Raw genomic sequence first — 23,340 nt, 5'->3', positions numbered from 1 at the left:
AATTGTGTACTTAATCTTGAAGCTTATCCTTTGTATTTCTTACAAACAATTGAAAAAACCACAGTAAACAGTGTCTTAAATGCCAGTTTAGCTAAGTGGTTTACCAGGGGAATGTGTTTCCTTCAGACAAGAGACCTTTCCCACCCTAGCTAGAGGACTAATATAGCAAAGCATGTAATCTTCTTGGATGTTTATTCAATATTTCCATACTTATTATCATAGGTTTTCTATAAATGCTTTAAATAGGTAACCAAGTCTCTCAATCACAGTCTTTATGTTCTGTAGTGTTTGTACAGCATGATATTTTGAGTTCATGCATTAACACCATTGCCAGTTCCTGAGACAGGCTTAAACACATGGGCATGAGAAGACTGGTTCTGGAACAGGGTACTTCAAACTTCCCAGAAAGAAGTTGTAACTTGAGGTGATTATGGGCAGAGGCATGCTCTCAGTGAACAGCACATCTCCTTTCTTGAAAATACCTTCCAACAGTTCAGATGTCTGCCTCAGCATTCAGTCCCAGACTTTTTCCAGGAGCTGCGCTGAGGATCAGCTGCTGCTGCCTCCACAGAAGCAATGTACCAGTGCCCTGCCTCAGCCACCACAGCTGTCTTACCTCTGTCTTCATACAGGGACACCACCACAGCTATTCCCATTCCTATTGAGTCGTTTGCACCATAAGCTGTGCTAATTAGTGTCACATAAGATGTGACTGGGCCTTTTAGTACTTACTAGCTTATTAGACACTGCCTACAGACTCAGGCAGACAGCTTTACAGAAGTCCAGTCTTCTGTTACTAGAAGTTATAGTGAATATATAGACACAATCATAATTATTAGACACCTGTTCAATGACTGACATAAATGGTTACATAAGATAAATACTTTTTTTTCTAGGTATATTCTACAGCCTACAATTCTATTTAATATAATAGCTGGAACTTCTGCAATAAACCCCACTGGTGGTCAAAACACAATATGCTTTTGCTATTTAGGTCAGCTTTATCACTTTTGCAAACTAGTAAGTTAAGCCATCTATAAAACAACAGGCTTAACAACCTAAGATGCAGCCCAGCATGCCACCCTGCTTAACAGGCATTATTATCCCTGCTGTCAGGCTGAGCTTTAACTAGGTTAGTGTGAGCTTAGAGCAGAAATTACAAACCACGAAACCTAGCTGAAGGATTATGAAGATAATATTTTACAAATTTGAACACAATCAGAGAAATTACTTGTTAGTGTAAAGGAGGACCTACTATTTTGTGGTGGTAGAGAGCGTTTACAGATCCTGGCAATTTGCTTGGGAGGCCCTGGTGCTCAATACCTATTTAACATAGTCCTAAGTTATTGCTAAGAAAACTATTCTGCAACAAATGATGCACTTTAGCTTTTATTTCCTCAACTCAGTTGGAGGTATCTATGGTGAAAACATGCTAAAGAATTACACCAAGATGTACTACAGGAACACCAACAGCTTTCAGTGTTTCTCTTAGAAGTGTATTTCATAAAAAGGTACTTTTAATATTTATTTAGTAGCCACAATAAAGTACTTCAAGGAAAAAAACCCAACAGAGTGAAAATAAGTTTGCACACAACTCGTGTAAAAAAATGGCTATTGCCTCATTTTGCACAGAAATAGGTTGGCTCCAGCCACCCCATGGAGCACAGGGCTCTACATCATCCCTTTTCCTGGTGAAACTGGGGAGCAGTCTTGTTGAGTGAAACACTGAGCCAAGGAAAGATGCAAAGCTCCATCAGGTAACCTTGCATTTAGAGCCGGCAGTGGCGCAGAGCTGTGTGCAATGTAAATAACTGGACTGCATTAAACTGCAGAGATGAGGAATATTGGGGTGGGGAAGAAGCTGAGAGCTGTGCTGGCAAGCTGGTGTGCGAGGTGTAAATCCCAATTTTCTGTGCCCCTGCATCTCACATACACAGAAATAAGCTCATCTTCCTTGCAGATCTGTGCCCCACATCCCTCCCCACAGCATTCCTACATCCCTTTATCCCAGAATATGAAAGTTTTCCTCGTCCTCCCATCCTGGAACACAGCAATACCTTGTGTGTCCCTCACTGGCTTTTTAAGTAACCTAAATGTGGCCAGGAGCCATCCTCCTTCACTGTGACTGGGAAATGCAGAGTAGACTGGGAACTGGAGACTGACAGATTTACAGGAGGAATATTTCTGGCAGTTTATAAACAAACTGTGTTGTAGCAGGCAGGATTGTTGCTGGGAATGTCTAGATTTACTGGTATAAATGGTCTGCCAGGCTACTGATTTTATAAAACTTAGTATCTTGATATCTCAACTCCTTTGTCATGTTCGTTTGGTTACCAATGGATACAAGAGCTGAAGAAGAACAGGCTGGCAGCATCACTGCACGAATCTTGTTTCTGATGGCTTCTGTCTTTTTCAGGACTGAGCTCTAGAGGAACACACCAAAAAGCGCAGATGAAGAGAATGGGAATTTTGCCCACGATGTTTACAGGGTTGTGACCTCTCCGTGTCGTATCCACCGAATTCCATCGTTACAGTGGAAGCCAGAACAGTCAACAGTGTGTGCAGTTAATAAAAGCTATCTGTGCATTGGCCTGTGAGAGGTTTGTCTGGTGACCTTTGTCCAGTTCCTCCAGAGAATTGTCCAGGGAGAGGTATCAAGACTCAAAAATTGCATGTCAAAGCTAATGTTAATTAATAACCTTATTATCCATCCCCAGAGAGGTCAAAGACTAATGAGCTGATCTGAATCACAGACATATTGGCAACAAACAGTATAAGAAGTGCTTACCTATACTGCACTCTTGTCAGAGTCTATGAATTCTGGTGTTTTTTGTAAATACTTTCAATTTACACTAGTTAAACAAAAAATAATTCAATTTATATATTAAATGTAATCTATACTAAATTTAAACTTTATGTTAAATTTACAGTGTTAAAAATATCTTGTTTATTATTTGCTATAAAGGCAAAAAGGAAGACAAACAAGATAGAGTCCTCTGGAACTCTTGAATTCAGGGAACTGGGTAAGGTAGGCAGGCTAACACTGCACAACAAAAATAGCTTTGTTTACTGCAACTTGTGATTTAGTAAGCAGGAGAAACACCAACTGAGGCAAGAAAGTGTGGGCAGCTGAAGAAAAATTGAGGAGGAGGATTAGAGGTAAAACATATTTCTCCTCTTTATATTTCCTTCAACTGAGAAATGAGAATCGGCATTCATAGTAGTATTTGTATTTCTGTAGAGCTACTCGTCAGCTCTTCTTCAACAATGACAAACATGAACAAAAACCCATTACAAAACCATGGAAAAAATCGGCCACAGAAAATGAATGACTGGTTAGAAACTGACCTCAAAACTCACAATGGAGGATTACTTCTCAAAAACAAATACATTCACAGTCACTGTGCAAGTTAGGACCACAATTCAACAATTATTTCTTGAATACCAGGAAAACCAAAAAATTCAAGAAAGAAAGGGAGTAAGCACGAGCACACAGAGAAGATGTACAGGTAGCTCAAAGAACAAATTTTAGCTGCTTCAACTTGATCAACAAAGAAAAGTATCTCTAGAAAGGAATTAAAGGACCTATAAACCCCATAGCTGACAGATTTCCTCAAGGTATATACAACTGTTGTATATACAACAAATACACTCTCACAATTCAGTTACCACTCATAAAGACATTTTTTTTCTCAATTTACTATTAGATGTTTAGAAGACAAGAGAGCTAGAAACAAAAATGTCTTGACATTGCCATCACAGCTAATAAATAATGTATCCTGACAGTACAGGCAAAAAAAGTGCATTATGTAGGTAAGGGGAAATATCAAAGCCACAGGTAAATCAATCTACAGGTACTGTGCTCACCATCAACAACTTATGTTCTCAAAGAATTCAGTCGCTCATTTTTTATTTTTTACAGCAGTAAAACGACCTGGTTATGTGGGGCACTTACCTGCTGCTTCCCAGCATAGATTGAAAGGGAATAATACTCAGAAGAAGGTTTGTTTTGACAACAGGACAGCCACAAAAACACAGAAAAGGCCTCTGAAATGCTGCAATTATTCACTTGTTGAATTAGGGTGCAGTCTGCCTTTTTTTTCTTTGAAAATGTCAGACTTCAAACATTTTCTGCTTTTGACTGCATTCTTGGTGTATTTTCTCACTCAAATCTGGTCTACAAAAATTCTGGGACAATTCATTAGAAATTACTTGAAGGTAAAATATAGTAATATATATGCTAATAATTCAAGTTAAGCTATTTTGTTGGAACTTTATTTGGTACTAAATCATCAAAGGTAACTTATGTCTTTAAAACAAATTACCAAAAAAACCCTCTTGGTTATCCTTGGTTCAGCAGAAGTTGAGAGTGTTTTTTGAGAATAAATACTTGAGTATGGCTACTCTCAAATACTTGCATTTTATATTGATGCTTACAATCTGAATAATATATTTGTGTGATGTTCTAACTCATATTAAATGCAACAGTTAAAAGACTGGGTCAGTGCAAATGATCTGTATACTTAAAAGGATCAATGATATGATTAATTACTAAGAAGAATTAAATGCTAGACTTCCTACATGCTTTGAAAATAAGAAGTCCTAATATGCACAGAAACTCTTCAGCCAGGAAGAACTCAATATTCTTACTTCAAATTAAAGTCTACACTTGGCAGTGTACTCTGACTGACTCTTTTATCCAGGCAGAGTGAGCAGGTTAGATCATTTCATTATCTCCAGAGAGATTATCTGCTCATGGCTTGGCGTGTATACGTACATGAAGTTGACACAGCCCGTCCCTGCAGGTGGAGCAATCCAGACAAAACTGAGGTTTGTGGTTGGGAGATGGCTCACATGGGACGCAACCACGCTGCACATGAACTGGTTTCCAAACTGGTGGTCAGACATAATTCCTGGGAGAAAGACGCAGAGGAAGAAAACAGTAACGTGTTAATGGCTCATTGCAAGGTGCTAACAGACTGAGAAATGCATCTGCCATGTGTTTCATCATGGCAACACAAAATGAAAAAACCCCAGGGATGTGCCATGAAGTAATTAGAATTAATGCTAATTAAAATACTGGAGCCGGCCTTTGCTTGAGCCAAGGCTGACTTCGCATTTACTGCAAGGCTCTGTGTATTTACTGCTATTAGTCTTCATGAGGCCAATACCAGAGGAACTATTTGCATTTTCAAAGGAGGAGCTGGATCACAGCTACTGTAAATCAGTTATTCCATTACCTTATTTACACCCATCACAGATCTAAAAGAAAATAACACCTGAAGCAAAAAAAATGTTCTAGTTTAATAAGAAAAATGAAGCTCTTAGAGAAAGGTATTATCTCTTAGTAGACATGTATTTGGAAAAAAGAGACGAGCTCTGGATTCATGAACTCTTCTGATCTGAAATAAAAGCAGCAACCTTCCACAGTTTTACCAGTACACATTCCTTTGATATTTTTTTTATTCCTTTTTCATACATGCCTCTAATATACGAATGAATGTAAATGTCATCTATTAATCCCTCCCTCTGGAATTCTCTACAGTTCATCATTAGACAAAAGAACTGTATTTTTAACATAAAACAATGTCTGACAGCAATCTTTTTCCCATTGGAGCCCTTTTGTAGTTTTCTACAAAGTAGTGCAAACTTGGTTGTTTGTTTGACACCCTTTGACTTAAAGGAAGGCAATCTTACCAGAATGGATCACTACACCTTTACTCCTAGTACATGAAAGAGTAAATGATGAAACTATTCTTTTTAATGCAGTTATTAGAAGAGAATGCCTTGTTCCAAGTTACTTCAAATATTGAACCTTCATTTCAGAAAACAGTGACATGGGCTGAAACATTGCTAATAGGATCAAAAGGAAAAGGGAATGGGAGCAGGCACCACAGCATTCAAGAAGGTCACTGTCAGCTGTTTGGTGATTGCATCTCATAGTTTATAGTGGCTGGTATTTCCCAAATTAGCTTGTTGCAATTCAAACAACAACAGAGAAATAAAACCCATCTCTGACTCTCAGCATCCTTTATTACTGGGGTTTTGGTAATTCTCCTGTAATGTGAATGCAGCAATTTCTCGTAAGCCCCCACAGATCCAGAGGTGGAAGGAGTTTGCAAGTGAGAGATTTATGTCAAGCAGGGGGATGAATCCTTCCTAATGCAAACACTCTGCTCCACCTGGTGTCCCCAGGAACTGGATGCCAGCAGCACCTTGTGGGGAGTGGGGGCTGTCTCACAAGCAAACCATTTCACATTTTATAGACCAAAAGCAATGTCTGAAATCCCAGTCGGGTACCGGTGAGTATGACAAACTACAGCTCAAGGTTATGGATGTTATTTATCCTCAGGGCTATGAAATTCTAAACCAGCTTCACTTTTTGGGGGGGAAAAATGAGCCACAGTGAATTTAAGTGATCCATCCCAGGAGTGACAGGAGGAAGCAGGTGATGTGCTGCCTGTATCTTTTACAAACAACCACAACCTCCTCATTCAGGGTTTTTCAGCTAGTTCCCCACTGCGAATACTCATGAGATTTTCACACAGTCACAGCTCAAATCCCCAAATGATGCTGAAGCTTGCTGTGTCAGGATAGTCACAGAGAAGGCTCAACTTCCCCTGAGTGGAGCCTCTTTTCTGGAGATCAGTGGTAGGGAAATACAGAGAGATGGTATTTTACTGACTCTTCTTAATGGCAAGAGACTAGATACAGATGACTTACAGATGACAGATGAGGTTTGGACATCTCTTGCCATGCTGTATTGCTTTATTTGCCTTTCTTGGCTAATTGGGAGGGGTGGCATTAACATCCTTAAGGAATCCCACTTGACTGGTGCCCAGGCTCATTGCCCTGCTCTCACTGCTGAAGTCCTGCAGCAGTGCTCTGCTGGGACAGATGTGTCCAAAAATACTCCCAGAGAGGTCCCTCACAGAGCAAATGTTATTTAGACAACTGCTTTACTTTGCCCAGGGTGAAAGGCTGTATCTCTGATTCTTTCCCAAAGCTGTGGACCTTGTCCCTCTCTCTGAAGTTTGTGCTAATGCCAGTGACTTCAGCACTGTGGGCTGGGGTCTTGGGGACTGCTGCAGAGCACCAGCTCTCATCTGTCGTCATCCCTGCCTGTACGATGGGAAGCAGCAAGCCACAGACTATCAGGTTAATTAAATAACAGATGCTGTCAGGGGAGAAGCAGGAACAGCCCTTCAGTTTGAAGGAATTCCCCTTTCTCCACAGCCAGCCAAATACAAGGGAGGACAAAGGCTGCCCTAACACATCCCCCAGCCAGGGGACAGGCAGACCAGCTTGGGAAATATGACTGCTTCCCTCCCAGGCAGCAACTTGTGAGTTAATGAACTCCCTAGATTTCAGGCAGTATACTGCAAAAATGTGTCTAATACATCAAACACATACAACATCTGTGGAGAATTTCTTTTTCCTTTGATTTACAGTTTAAAAAAAGAACAATTTTGCAGTGACTAGAATAAATTCTAAACAATTAAAAAACCCAACTCATTCAAGTTTTTTTCCAAAAAAAAAGTCAATGAATAGTACAGCAATCATTCAAAATCCCAATTTTATAATTTTATCACCATGTTGTCTTTATATTTTATTAATAATTGATTGTCGTAATTTTTACAATAAAAACAACCCTCCTCTTCTGCTGGACCTTTACTGAGTACATCAACTCCATTTAGGAGTTCAGAGCCTTCAGAACATTTAACAACAATTAAATAGTGCAACTTCAGTGAGTGACAGCAATATTAAAAACCTAAAAATCCCAAGGTTTCCTATTGAAAAGGCAAACATAAAAACGATAAAAATGCAAAAAAACAATGAAAAGTTCAATTTATACTAAGAACTCACTGAATTAAGGACAAAGAATATTTCACTCTTTTTCTTCCAGTCTTTTTGCAGTCCCTTGCTATGGAAGGCAGCTCCTCTCTTCTCCTCCAGCCCCTCTCCAAACTGGTAAGCTGCATCTCAGACTGCATGTTTGCCCCATAGCAAATCAAGGTCAGTGTTGTCTATAGGTATCTCCCTCACACCCTGGTGACCAGTGCAACAATAAACATTCAAGTCTAGTGTTTACAAAACTAATAATTTTAAGGTAAAATTTTAAGATCTTCTTGTATAAAACTCTATAAACACTAGCAAAAAATCAAGTGTTTCCATGTGACTTAATGAATACTGAAATGTTCAAAGTTTTGTGAGAGCTACCCATCTAAAATGTGGTGCATGCAAAGAAGCTGTTAGAATCTCTCTGAACTCCTTTTGACTTGGCTTTTACAGTGTGCACTCATCATAATGACGTTTCAGACATCTGCACTTTCTAGATTCTCCATCTCCTAAAATTTCTAAGGCTTTAGGAGTCTCAGTATAATCATTATAACCATTATAACCATTCAAATCCCAGACATGCTTTGTACCTGCCAACAGCACTGCTAGGAGAGGAACTAGACATTCTCAGTCCCTCTCAAGAGGGAACTCAGCAGCTGTTTTTATTGTGTAAATTTAAAAAAAATGTGCCAAGCTCTTTTCAATACAGTATCTGTAGTCACTGAATCAAAGAACTTCTATGTGAAGAGGTAGATTTCAAGGGGTAAAAGAAATACAAAAAATGCACAGATAGAGAAAAATATTGAAAGGAAAATCTTAAGTCAGATGACAAATACATAGCTTCAATATTTAAATGTTTAAAATTATTTTGTTGATAATCAGAATCACTAGTAGGGCTGTAACAGCTAATGCAGGGAAATATTTTGCTTCTATTATAAGGTGTCATACAGGAAGGTGAGCGAGACGTGAAAATACTGATTAAGGTGGTCCACAAATGACCAAATTCAAGTGTTGATCCTGAACTCATTACTTTCACCTTGTTGTGTAGCTTCTCCAAAAGGGAGAACAATAGATTATAGCAATCATTCTCCCGTTTGGGCTCCTGGAAGCCAAAAGATGATCTTTCCTACTGGCAGAGCTTGGGAAGCATCTAATGGTGTAGATAAAAGCAGGAAAGAGCCATATCATTCTCTGCTTTCTAAGTCTGAGAAACATGGATCTGCAATAGCTCTGACTTAGCCTGAGTTATGTAACTACATAATGTTCTGTATTACAACATGACATATCCTCCTCAGAAAACAGTTTTCTAAACCAGAACTTCATATAAGGAGCTCATCTGCATGTCAAGGTCCTTGGTAAACCCTTCATTAAAGCTAAATTTCCAGTGATGAACCAGATGGCAGGCAGTGTACCATCTCCTATTTATTACATTAATTATGATATTAAATAAGAGGGTGAATGTTAAATACAGGTGTAAATTGACTGACCACATTTTGGCTTTGCTCCTTCTAAACTGATTATCTGCTACATGCTTCCATTTTCAAAACTATGTGTAAGTGACAGCAAAATGCCAAACATAAAATATTGATGAAAAACCAAGAAGAAAAAGCTCTAAATGACCAAATAACTCTGAGATCTTTGAGAAAGCAATAATTCCTGATTAGTAGATAATAAATTTAAGTCAGAAACAGACATTTTCAAATTAGATTTTGCATTATGTAACAATAAAGTACCTAGTCCTAGGAACCATCTTTTCCCTTAGGAAACAGAGCTGGAGGACTACATTCTTCATCCATGCTCTAGCATCTCAAAGGGTTATCCACAAATCCACAAGGTAGGCACAGTTCTGCCTGGTGTTACAAAGCAGGGAGAGATGCGAAAGGGGCTGTGCCCGAAAACACCTCCAGTGCTGAATTCCATGCTGAGGTGGCCAAACCAGGGCTTGCAACTTGTTCTTCCCATGCAGCACCAGGGGAAATGTAGGATGATTAATTTTTTTTTCAAAATGGAAAGATTCTGGTAGCCATTGGAGGTTTTTTTTATTATTATCAATTAAAGCAATCACTTTGGCAGGGAGCTTATGCCCACAAATCTCTACTTTTCAGAAGCACACCCTCTCTATGAAGTTGAAGATCAGTTATACAGAGAGCTGCCCCCACGCTCCTGTCACATGTAAGACTAAACTACTCAGATGCAGGAGTGCTGGGACAAGTGACAACTTGGTGGCTACTAACAAGGAGCCTGGCTTCTCAGTAAAATCCCCACAGAACAGGCCTTAAGGACTGCTGCAGAATCAGAGTCCTCCTGCAAGTTAAGGGAAAGCCATGTGCCTCTCCACATTATTTGAGGAGCAGCAGAGGCCCCAGCACAGCTGGACCAGTGGCTGGCAAAATGTGGACTCACAGAAAGCCAAGTGAAGCACTTAAGGAACATTCGAGGTTAAAATCTGAATGTATATAGACATAAAGTGCTATTTACAGCCGTTGAAGCTGCAGCTTTCAGACCACATTTTCAGAGGTAGGAACCTCCCTTTATCTTGCGTATCTTCAGATGTTTAAAGGACCTTTTTGAGCCTTACCTGTAAAAATATATAAAAATGAAATATATGTTTCCACGGAATGCTACAGAGAGTGAAATAATGGCTTAGTTTTAGTTACTGGAAGAATATTTGAGTAACATCCTTAAACTGTTATGAACCCCTTTCAGGACCCTGCAGTGAAAGTCTTAAAATTTTAGAACTAGTTATGGGAAGAAAATCAAATTGCTCCTGTTTTTGGAGGGTTTTGTCTTTAAAAAAAAATAAATCCCAAATATTTTTAAGAAAAACATCAGTAATCTGTGTTAAAATGGACCATTGGGAGTAAAGAAATATCTGGAGCTGGTAAATATAATTTCTAAAGCATGAACACAAACATAAAGCTATGAGCTCATGCAGTTTCTACCCAGGCCAGTAGCCAGCTAAAGGTAACTAAATTACCCATGCAAATTCCCTTCAACCACAGTAAAAGTGCAGATTATGGCCCTAAGTGAATTGCACCCACCCAGCTAAAATATGCTGTTGCCGATTGATTTTGGGGGGGTGATTTCATTCTGCTTCACAAGAGAAAACAATCTCATTTGACAGAATGTAACAGACTGCTAAAGCACTTGGTAGCCCTTGTGATCAATTAAGGGTCAGGATGGTTTGATAAATAATTAAACAGTATGAAGAAAGAAAAGACCAGCAACCAACAGATACATTCTTCCACCCAGCAATATGTTACCTTTATCTTTCTTGGAGCCAGGTCTTTGTTTCATTATTATTATTACTACTGCTTCACTATTAAATAATAAATCCTTTCACTATCTGCAATGCTGGGGGGAAAATTACCATCCACATGTTAATAAGAACACTAGAAAAAAAGACAGATAAGTGTATCACATCCTAATAAACTCTGTCATTAAAATCCGTAAGTCCTTCTGGGGTCAGGAGACAACCAGAGCCTAAATACAGCAACCTAATTCTTCAGAGGGTACCACTGTGCTGAAGTGACTCACACTTGAGGTAAGAAGCATGGGTTTTATAACCTTTTACCTCATATGTGAAATTTAAATGTATTTTCCTAATAGTTCTGAAAACAATAATTTATTGCAAGTTCACATTTGAATTACATTCACAAAGTGGGAGTCAGGTATGAAACAGTTCAGTTTAGGGCTTTTAGGTGCTTACAAGAGAAGTGTTTTATAGCCACATTTGTGAATATTTACTGAAGCAAGCCCTTCACTAGAAACACCAGTTTGCAGGAATGAACCACTAATGAACAGATTTTTGAAAATTTACTCTGAAAGAGAGGATGTATTTTTGCTTAACCTCTCTTTTAATGTTCTACTTTAAAGGGATTGTTAATCAAAACTTTTGAGCAGCCTTTTGTTAGAACCCACTTAGGGTTATAATTTCATCTCAGGGATTTATGAGTACCGGTCTCATTAAACCTAACAGGAGATACACATATGGAAATTGTGGAGCATGGGGAAGAGAATATCCCCTTTCTATAGCATAATTCTCAGGATACTGAATGAGTCCCTTGTGTAATGTGTGATTTGGCTCCATGAGCCAGGGGAATGGGGTGGTGAGACCCTGGTCCGCAGTGAGTTGGTGGTTTCAGGCCATTGTCAGAAGGGGTGAGAAGACAATTTGCTGCTGAAATCTAAGTGCTCCATAGAGAGCAACATGGCACTAACTGCTCCAAGGAAAGTTGATTTAGAAACAGTAAACAGGGACCAGCAGTAATAGAAATAGAAAATGCTAATGAGTTACTGTGTTGCTGAAATATAGAAGAAAAAATCTATTTCCAAAGGTTTGAGCCAAAATATATTTTAAATGTTTTCCTAATAGTCCCAGCATGTTTTATAATAGCAACTTACATATTTTTTTTTATAGACCTGTTAGGCCGATACCTTCATTCTGTACTAGCTTTTCATAGGTTCTATTTTAGCACCAAAATCCAGTTTATTCTGTTGAAGGAAAGCAACTGTCCCTGGTTTGCATCCACTTTTTTTTTTAATTGTTACTGTATTTGAATGGTGTCTTATCCATATGAGCAGCTCTTGTACAACTTCCAAAAAATATTGCATTGTTCTGAATCTTTCCACTTCGCAAATGTAAATCTGTGTCTCAGGAGCCAAACATCAAACTCTGCTTGATAGGGTTTATACCAATGATAAATGTGACAAAGGAACATCTTGTTGTCACACCAGACATCTGCTCCCACCAGACTCATCCTCGGAGCCAGCAGTAACCACATCCTTCTCCTTACAGCAGTGACAATTCACCAAAGCAGCACTGGAGCCCCTGGAATTGGCCCAGATTTGCTTTAGTAGAGATGAAACTGTGAACCAGCAGTCTTAACTGACAAGACCATCCTCACCTGCTCACTTAAACAGAGCCGTGAACCAACCAAACCTCCCTGCTGACCAGAGCAAGGAACATCAAATGAAACATTGCTGCGCAGTAACTAGAACATCACTGCACAGCTCAGTAAAAATGTAACTGCCTAACACTCATCTATAAATACATGCATCCCGATTGGATCTATAAAGCATCCTTTCAAAGGCAGTAGCTTCCAAAAGCTGTTTTTATTAAATTAACCAATCTTCGCCCCAGACTCAGCTGTGCTGGGCTGACTGGTTTGTACAGTGACAACATCTCTTCTTGGCTATACGGTTGCTGGTAACACTTCCTGGTATCCTGTTTACTCTTCTATAGCCTAGCACGACTAATTGGGATAATGGCTTTACCTACAAAACCCTAAGTCCCTCTTCAATTTATTTTAAATGATCTTAATGGTTTCTGGCAGTGTTGTAGTTGCTAGGTTTAGTTTAGCAGGCTGCAGCTTTCCTGAGAACTCAGCGGGGATGCTTCGGGCAGTGTGACCATGGTTGCCCTCCTGTAGTCCATTTTTGTTGGCCCTGTGGTTCTTGCTCCAGCAGCTAGCAGCATTACAACCACTGATGGAGAAGGAGGCAGAGAAGGGTCTCTCCATGAGGGTTTGAGAGGACTTTAATCACATCTCGTCCATGCGATATCCAGAGGCAGAGAGACCTTGTGGTCTGGGCGTAGGGGGCTTTTCTCAGGGGCTCAGGGCAGTCCCTGGGCGGGATTGGGGTACAGGAGCCAATAGGGAGAAACCGAGGGAGTGGCCAGGGCTAAGGGCAGGGGAGAGCGGGAGGGGGAACATGGCATCAGAAAAGCAGTGGGTTAAGACATCACCACATGGCAGCAGTCTGCCTTGTAACGCATTTCCTCTATTTTGATCCTTCGCCCGCAGCCATATTTTGCATTTGCCCTCATTGCTGTCCCTGCCTCAGTCACCACAGGACCCACTTAGTGCCTCATATCTTGGTTGCACTTGCACTGTCTCTAATTACTCTTTATATCTCTGTTATCAACATTACTGGTGAACTGTGATGCTTTAAAATTTATAGTTTCCTTCAAGGCAATTTAAGTCAGTCAAACCAATCAATAATGATAACTACTTAATGAAACCAGAGGGACTTCCATATAAATCTTTCCAGATGGAGTATTTATCATTTGCAGACATCTCTTCCTGTTTTGGAGTGATGTTGTTGTGGAAGTTATCCCATTTTATCTCCCAGTTCCTTATCTCAGGTGATCTGAAAGTCAACTTGAAACCACGCATTGTGTTGTCTGGGTTAGCTGGGATAGAGTTGGTTTTCTTCCTAGTGCAGTGTTTGGGATTTAGTATGAGAATGACACTGATAACACGCTGATGTTTTAGTTGTTGCTCAGTGTGCTGACCCCTAAGTCAAGGACTTTTCAGTGTCTTATGCTCTGCCAAGGACCAGGTGCACAAGAAACCAGGAGGGAGCATGGCCAGGACGGCTGACCCGAACTGGACAAAAGGATATTCCGTACCATAGAATGTCATGTTCAGTCTATAAACTGGGGAGACTTGGCCAGAAGTTGCCAATTTCTGCTCAGGGATGGGAGGGGCATTGGTCAGCAAGTGGTGAGCAGTTGTATTGGGCACCGTTTGTTTTTTTCCCCTTGGGTTTATTCCTTTCTCTTTTTTTCATTTTCATTATGACGATATTTTACTTTATTTCAATTATTAAACTGTTCTGATCTCAGCCCACAAGTTCTACCTTTTTCTGATTCTCTTCCCCATCCCAGGGGGTGGGGAGGGGATTGGAAAGTGAGAGAGTGGCTCACTGTAGTTGGAGTCTGGGGTAAAAGTACGACATGTACAGAAGCCATGGTTTGTCCCTCACCAGCATTGACTGCAACATCTCCACAGAGCTGGAGACAAGATGCACGTTCCATTCAGAGGAGCAGTCCTGGAGGTGCTCCAGGTCTCATGATCCCCCTTCCCACAGCTGGGCTTACAGCAGCCTCAGCAATGCCTACACTAAGGTGAAATATGTAAGGTCTCCTACAGCCCCAGGTGCCCTTGCTGGGACACTGAAGTGACCTGTGGCACAGCCGGTCCCACAGTTTCTGGAAGACTTTTGGGACAGCTGAGCCTCACAAAAGCCTATCTGCTCAGGAAAGATGGCACACAGGCAGGAGAGCTGCATCTGTGGGGGAAAAGCCAGCTGAGGGGATGACAGACTATGGTTTTATCTTCAGACATTTATACGTGGCCAACTGCTAGCACATGCACTGTTTGTAAGCACCACTTACAGTGTCTGTAACACTGTGATCAAGAGTAAGATGTTTGCCTTTTTTCAGCACCTGACACCAGTGATGCAGTATTGCTGGTTTGCTACAAATTCCTCAGAATTCATAAATATAAAAACTAGAACCATAAATAAAGCTTCATAATGGGCACCATGGCCATTCTCAGCCTCTGCAAAAGGGTGAGAGAGCAGAGAAATCACTGACCAAGTTGGTGGGAGAGTTAAGGGAGAAGTGAGGCTGGAAAAATGGTATTATGAATTGAATGGTGGAATTTCAATTAAAATTGTCAATTGCCAGGAGTTCTTTTTTTGAAACTATGCTGAAATTCAATGCTGCTGGCTGAAATCCACCAGTATCTCTGCCCGGATCAAATTAGTGGTGGAAAGAAGCACAGGCCTGTACACCAGCTGTATTCTCCACAGATATTCTGATGTTTCAGGACAAAACCTGCTGGATTTGCCTCCTCTGTAGCCACAAACCTATTACATCAACCGCTTTTATAGCATAGGAGCACCAAACTGGGAGTGCTGTGGCTGGCAGGCTGGTGGTGGTGATAAGGCTTTAGGTCTGGGCTAAAGCATTTGTGTAAGGGTGAGTGTGCTGTGTAGCAGCAGCAGGATGTGGGAACCCAGAGGGCACAGCCAGCCTGGCTGAGATCCCATCCATCACCAGCACCTGACTGACCCCCACCAGGGTGATCTCAGTCAGTCTCCCCTCATTGTCACCAGAGAAATGCACAGGGGGAATAGAGGCAGAAGTTTTGATATTCAGGTACTCAGTAAAACTGGAGTTTGAAAATCAAAGTGTTCCTTGCTCATGCTTTTCCTCATCAAAACAAAAATATCAACTGTGATTTGCAGACTTCTGTGGTATTTTTGGCAAAAAAAAAAAAGAAGAAAATTTCCTTTTCTACAAACACACAAGAAGTTGCTTTAATTCTCTATGCATCTTTAACATCTCTTTTTACAATTTACAGGACAAAACAGAAAGTCTGGCAGTTGTTCCCTTTCCCTTGTAAAATGTGCAGTAATTTACTTTGCCTCCTGGTTTATCTTAAATTGTGCAATGATCTTTGCAATTCATACTGCCTCTCCCCCACTGGTCAGCAATGGACCATAATGTTGAGAATATTACGAAGAGAAGGGCAGCATTGTCAGAAGGCTGAATTTCTGCCCACTGAAGGCAGAATGGCACCCATCAGAAGAAAACTCCTCAGAAAATGCGTTGCAAGCTAACAAACATGAACAGCAGCAAAAATTTTCAGGAAACAAAACCTAAATACAAAGCTTTACACATCAAAAGAAGCAAAAATAATCACAGCCAAGAAGCTCAGAAGAAGAGTAAATTATTTGACTAATTCATTCCCACATCACTACTTTTACTCTAGTGAAAAAAAAAAAATCACCCATGAAAAAAAATCTGGTGCATTGCCCCCTGCCATATGGTATATATTAAGACATACATACCACAGACAGAAAATCGTAACACTGCAGTTTTGTTTCTATCTGACAACACGTACAGTCAGTCGAGAGTCACAAGAATGGGAAGAAAGGAATGCTGCATTTTATTCCTTTGCCTGAAACTTGCTTCTAGACAAAACATCATCAATCCTAAACATGCAAAAGCACTTTCAGATCAGATATAAGAAAGGCAAATAAAAACAAGCTACCGAGAACAGTAACCCCCTTATAAACTATCAGTCAATGTTAACCAAAACTACTGGAGAAAAAGATTGCAGTTTTTGAAGTCTTTGTCCTCAGAAGAGCACTTTATGACTAAATGGTAAAGGCTGATCTTCTGCACTCATTTAATGTTCAATATAGGATCTGAAAATATAGTCCTGGGGGTGTGTCCATGAAGCTGCTGTTGGGTTGACCCAGAGGCAGGGCTGAGCTGTTTCCCCCAGACTGGCACACACTGCTCCACACACTTGGTGGAGCTGCAGCCCCCACTGTGCTGGGTGTCCTATGCACTTATGGAAAACAAAATGAAAACAGAAAACAATATTCACATCTGAAGCCTAATCAATGTCCATGTGGTAGCAGCCAATATCACAGCATGCATGAAAATTAAGTGTGCTACAGAAATAGGGTGCAGGAGCCCTCTACTGCATAACTTTCAAATCAACTTGTGGTTTTGCTGAAAAGAAGAAAGCTTTATCCAGACCTACAGAAATATGAGAATACCACCAAACTAAAGATCATGTGTAAGAAGGTCTGAGTTGCACTTTAGAATTTGGGATGGAAATGGGAAAAATATTTGAACTCCAGATGTGGGGTGTGAGCGTGAGCAGAGCATCCCAGGTGCTCCTGTTGCATCAACTAGATGCTTGAATTTAATCTTAAACCTTGCTTGCTTCAGTTCCATGAATGAACACTTCTGAAAGCCTGCCTTTCTCAGCTGATGCCCCCCACTGTGACTGTAGTAGGATAAATGTTCCAAGATTTTACTGTGGTTTTAAAAAGGATTTAAAAAATACGCTAAGTCAAAGTAACACCCAAGGGACTTACACTAGAGAGCTGCAGTCCCATTAATGTATAAAGAGAAGGCTAAAAATACAAAGATAAAACATGGCTCTGCTTTTTGACGTGCTAATCTGCCCTTAAAAAGAAAAATACCTTGAAGAGCTGCAGCTCTACTGGGAAGTTCCCCCCTTCATTATTGTTTTGCAATAATGAAAAAAGTGTGTGTTTCACTAAGGGAGAAATTTAACTTTCCATCTCAAGGTCTCAAATATATTTTTTCTTGTTCAAAGCCGATTAGCAGTTCAGAAAATGAGAAGGTCTCCTAATTTACATTAATCTCAGCTCTGCCTTGCATGCTAATTGATGTGTTTTCTTCTGGGACTTCCAGATACTTTGCAGTTGTAACATTGCTGTTTCACACTGTAACATCAGCTCTCACAAATATCAGTTCTTCTCCACATGCCCGTGTTCTCTAACCTGGCATTGGTGTTTTTCTTGGAAGGTATCTATTGTTTTAGTTAGTGCTTCTGGATCCTGTTGCTCATTGATAAACTAATATACAAAAGGATATTTCTGGTAAATAAATGCTTGACAAATCTGCATGGATTAGGGAGGTTCCAGTTGATCTACCACTATGGGCCAAACATGCCAGATAGTTTTATCTGGAAGAATGTGGCATCCTAAAGCTAACTAACAGAGTATTATTTAGTGCAGTGGCCAAATCATCATTGAGGAAGAATGTTGTACTGATTGAATCTCTTCTTGGGTAGATTGAAGCCATGGCCATACAAGTGAACCCAAATGGTGACAGAGGCATTCCAGAGGGAGGCTGAAGATGACACCATGGTGGCCACCTGGGGAAGATGCTCCATGTCTACAAGTGAACAAAGGCATGGAGGAGTGGGGAATGCCTGTGTCCTGCTTCCCCAAAAAATATTCATAGTAGAACATTTGTCATCGCTTATGGTGGCTGTAATGAATTTACCTACTCCACTCTTGTAACACTGCCTGGTCTTTATTTTGCAATTTATCTCAACAAATCACCATACTTCACTTCAAAATAACTTCCGTGTTTAGTTTTCCACCTATTTTTCATTTAAATGTTTTGAAATACAAGCGTTGCGCAACTGGAGCTGCAGGCTGTCCTGGCAATATGTCAGAAGCTCCAGGGCTGCCATTACTGGGTATATGGGTGTACTATTTTTCTGGGGTGATACATACAGTTTTATTATTCCTTACACAGCTCTATGCAGTGTAGTACAAAGTATAGATCGCTCTTTGGAGATGACATCTAAGCTTCAAATACATAGCCATAGAGAAATAGTAATGATGGAAAGACCAAAAGCATGCAATATGATCTTCCAGTTTTTGAATGCTTCTTTTTCCCTTGTTCATTCTTAAACGATACATTTAAGAGATCCTTTAAAATAGCAAATTAAGGAAATGAAGCATTTTATCACACACAAATACACAGACCTTCACACTGCGTGACATAAGCCCAGATCTGTCCAAACCATACCAACAGCTTATACCAGTTGAACTAGCTATCTTAAGATAATTGTTTGGTTATGCTGAAATCACTTTTCTGAATAATTAGACTCCTGTGAGCAGCTCCAAATTGGCTTTCAGCTAATTTCAGTTTAAGTCAGCTACTGATAAGAATATATAAAATTGTAAAACTTATATAAAAACTGAGTAAACACTTGAGCCCTTGATAGCTCCCATGGGAATGGTCCAGACCACTTGAACCTATACTTTAGATGCTTAATGAGGCAGTCTTCACACAGGAAATGATTACAGTTCTTTTATAAACAACATGGAGAGATGGGTGCTTGTGATGGGCTCCACAGAAAACTACCTATAACTTATGTCCCACTCAGTTTTCAAGCATTCCTTGATAATAAGGATTACAGAGAACAAAAATTTAATACCTGCTACAAACATAGCCCTACAATACAGCCGTTTTCAAGAAAACGAAGGAAAGAAATCTTTGTCTTGTTAGCAGGCACCTTTTATTTTACTATCAAAAAAAGACTCTTGATAGAGATTACAGCCTGTGAGCTAAAACAAATTCCCAATATTCACTGCAGATGTGGTGTTCAGAATTTTAAAATCTTTTTATAAATAATTCTACTCACTTTGTGCAAATGGCAATTTTCAGAGACATGTAACCTGTGGATTACTTCAGGAGAAACATGCCATTAGTGATAGCTACCTCAGTAAATCTAATTTACTTTTGAAGTAGGAAAAAAAGTAAGATTTACTTGAAAATTAGTCAAAGAAAAACATTTAGAACAAAAAGCCTGGATTGCAGAGAGGTCATGATAGATCTCTGAACAATAGTGGGTGAGGCAGGTTGGTTTTGGTTCTCTCTGGAGTGCTTTGAAATCGTGAAGGTAACAAAAGATGCTATCTTTGCACAGAAAAGTTGAGAATAACCTTCAAGACTCAAATCTTTGCTGCTGAAGGGGATCGTTTTAATGTGATGCTTTATTCATAAAAAATGAATGTATGGCTATATTCAAAGCTGTGCCTGAAATGTCTCAGAGCATTTGGACAAGAAAGTAATAGCTAAATGTCTACATCTGTACAAGTATGGCTGTAGATATAAGTGTGCTCCACATCAGTATAGGTCTTCTTACAGGAAAAATGATTCAGTTAGTACAGTATCAGATATCTTTATCCTGTTAGAATTGGATCTCTGCTAGAGAATATATCAGTTTGATCACAGCTTCCTTCCTGGAGCTCCTGTTGTTCCATCAGTACTTACTTTTTGTACATAAAATACATCTTAAAATCCAGTATATCATAGAAAATCTTATTTTAGAGCTTCTGAGACTCTGTCCGGAGGATATTTCCTGAAGGAAAGGCCTTTCTTTGGTCAGATGGTCTAAGCAGGAATAGCAGTACTTTTGCTTTGAGGTTTTGCTTTTCCCATGGAGCTTTACTGAGCTCTGATGTGCGTGGTCATGCGGTTCTTACTTATAACTACTCAAAGAAAGAACATCCTATTCTTCACTCCTTTCTGAAGGGCCACCAATGGACTGTGTTACATTCAATTAAAAAATGCAGCTATGCCACATATTGCAGTATGTTCCAGGAGTGTTGACTGTGAATTGAAGGCTGACTTACAAACTTTTTATGCATTTTGTAAAAAACCACTAGTTCTTCCTGCCCCAAACTCAACATCTGGGTTCTTTGGTTAATTGTTCATACTTTGACTTAAACAGCTTCATTTGAACAGGTTCATTTGAACTCTGGTCTTATGCTTACTTCTCCCTTGTTCCCATTGCTTCAGCAAACATCCTTCCCCTCAGCCTCTCTACCTTCCCATTCTTTCTACTCTGCTTCCACACTGTCTGTAGACCTCAAATACCCCTGTTCAGATTTTCTCTGCAACCCATCCCTTCCATTTCCTTCCTCAAGCAGATCTCAAATGACAATCCTCACAACAGGACAGAGCTATCTTCACCTTCCTTCTTGAGAAGAAGTGGAACCAAGTAAATATCAAACAGCTAATTCCTAGGCAAACCCCCAGGGTTCACAAAATCCAGCATATATTGGTCAGGGGTTTTTCTGTCACCAATTTTCTCAGAATAATATGCTCACAAAATCCAAGAGCGTCTGTACAAACCTTTCAAATCCTCGGGTGACTTCTGAAACTAAAATGACAGACAAAGAATGAAAAATGTCATTTCATTACAATGTGCCATCAGCAAAAGAGCACCTTTCCCTGTATTGTTCAGCCATTTGACTGAAATCTGCAGAATTCCAGTTTGGCTCATGACAATTGTTGATTCTCTTTGTGTCATTCCCATTATTTGAAGGGCCTTGTTGTTTTCAGTCTCATCTAAACATAACTGGCCTGTGTTGTAATTAAACTTTGATCAATTTTTTAATGGGATCTCAGAGGAAAACAGTATTTGACTAACATGTATTATTCTGCATGTATTAATCAAGTAAATTCTTGTTGAACTGACGGAATTTCACATAATAACAACTCTTCTCCATTGTTAATTAGCAGAGCAGAAAAATAATAGAATCTGTTTTCACTGAAATAATACTTTTGTAACCAGAATATTCTGAAACTTTTATTTTAATTTTCAACTTTGATTGATTTAGTTTCATTTTTAGCCTTTCCTGAGTCACTTTACTTAAAAATACAATATCGCTATATTCAAAAGTAGTCCTAAACAGTAACAAAACATACATTTATGGCATTAAGCACTTGAATCACTTAAGCCAGCTGTCCCTCATAAATCATCACTAAATAGCACTTTCTTGAGTATTGTCATGAAATATTAGTCAGCATTTTCGTCAGAAATCTGGAAGATCTGAAATCACCAACTGTGACACTTTCTAATGATATAAACATTGGCCAGGTGGGAACAAATAGTGAATAGGTTAGTCACATGGAACACGGTAAACAGAGTATTTGGTAAACTGAACCTACCTTAAAAACAGCAAAACAATCCTCCTCCCCCAGTCCTGTAGGAACAAGGACCAGCAGGAGGAAGAGACTTTACCTAAAGCCTGAGGTGCCTGTGCAGAACCACTTCACCGCTCTGCAGTACTGAAGAGGAAAGTCCCATCACATCAGGATTGATGCTGGAACTGAGTAAGGCAGCCCCATGTGCTCCCTGTGCCACAAACAGAGCCACTGAGAAAAGGTGGCAGGTGACACCAGCAGGCAGCTCTCTTTTGAGCTGTAGAGGCACCCATTTGCCAACCTGACCCACTCTCTGTCACTCTGGTGAATCAACAGATGGTGACAGGACTGGTGCCATAGCCTTGGTCTTCAGTAGCAAGTGCTCCAGCCGCACGACCTAAGTGGCAGAAGGCAAAGGCAGGTATTGGCAGAACAAAGAACCACCTGCTGGAGGAGAAAGTCAGGTTAGAGACCCTCTAGGGAACCTTAAAGTGCACAAGTCTATGGGACCTGAGATGCATCCATGGGTCCTGAGGAAATTGGAGCATGAAGTTGCTCATGAAGTTCAACAAGATCAAGTGCAAGGTCTTGCACTGCATCAGAGCAATTCCAAGCACAAATACAGGCTGGGTAGAGAGTGGATTGAGAACAGCCCTTAAGAGAACGACTTGGGGGAGGTGGTGGATGAGAGGCTGGACATGATCAGCAATGTGCACTTGCAGCCCAGAAAGCCTAACGTATCCTGGGCTGCATCAAAAGGAATGTGGGCAGCACATCAAGGGAGGGGATTCTGCCCCTCTGCTCCACTCTGGTGAGACCCCACCTGCAGTGTTGAATCCAGATCTGGGGTTCCCAACAAGGGAAGAAAGTGGACCTGCTGGAGTGAGTCCAGAGGAGTGCCACAAAGATGATTAATTAGAGGGATGAAGCACAATTAGGATTGTTCAGCCTGGAGAAGGGGCTCCAGGGAGACCTTACAGTGGCCTTCCAATACCTAACAGGGGCCTAGAGAGAGATGGAGAGGAATTTTTTCACAAGGGCATGTATTGATGGGACAATTCTTTGCTGTGAGGGTCGTGAGGCACTAAAATGGATTGTCCAGAGAAGCTGTGGCTGCCTCATCCCTCAAAATGTTCAAGGCCATGGATGGGCTTTGAAGAACCTTGTTTAGGGGATGCTGTCCCTGCCCATGGCAGGAGTTTGAAACCAGCTGTTCTTTAAGATTCCTTCCCATCCAAACCATTCTATGATTCTATGAAACGAGGCTGCAAGAATACATATTGCTGGGGTTCATAGTTTTAGAAAGAAGCTGAAAATTTCCAAAGTCTGGGGGAAAAAAGCTAATCTGCCATATACCTTCTCCTTAGATATAAAAATTATCCCTTACGCTAGGAACTCAGTGTTCTCAGTGTTCAATATCTATAGGT

At 40.2% G+C, this 23,340-nt stretch overlaps 1 protein-coding gene across 2 annotated transcripts in view; it reads right to left on the bottom strand.

Moving 5' to 3' along the window:
* The window catches only part of RELN (reelin), a 275,922-nt gene that overhangs the window by 192,855 nt on the left and 59,727 nt on the right, over positions 1 to 23,340 (bottom strand). For both annotated transcript variants that reach the window (XM_048300517.1, XM_048300518.1), the window contains exon 3: positions 4,778 to 4,913. In XM_048300517.1, the coding sequence (XP_048156474.1) occupies positions 4,778 to 4,913 (136 nt within the window). The remainder of the gene's footprint in view (positions 1 to 4,777; positions 4,914 to 23,340) is intronic.

Source organism: Corvus hawaiiensis, chromosome 4, assembly GCF_020740725.1.
Source record: "Corvus hawaiiensis isolate bCorHaw1 chromosome 4, bCorHaw1.pri.cur, whole genome shotgun sequence".
NCBI lineage: Eukaryota > Metazoa > Chordata > Aves > Passeriformes > Corvidae > Corvus > Corvus hawaiiensis.
Note: the sequence above shows the minus strand (reverse complement) of the source record. Positions and strands in the feature narration are given on the sequence as shown.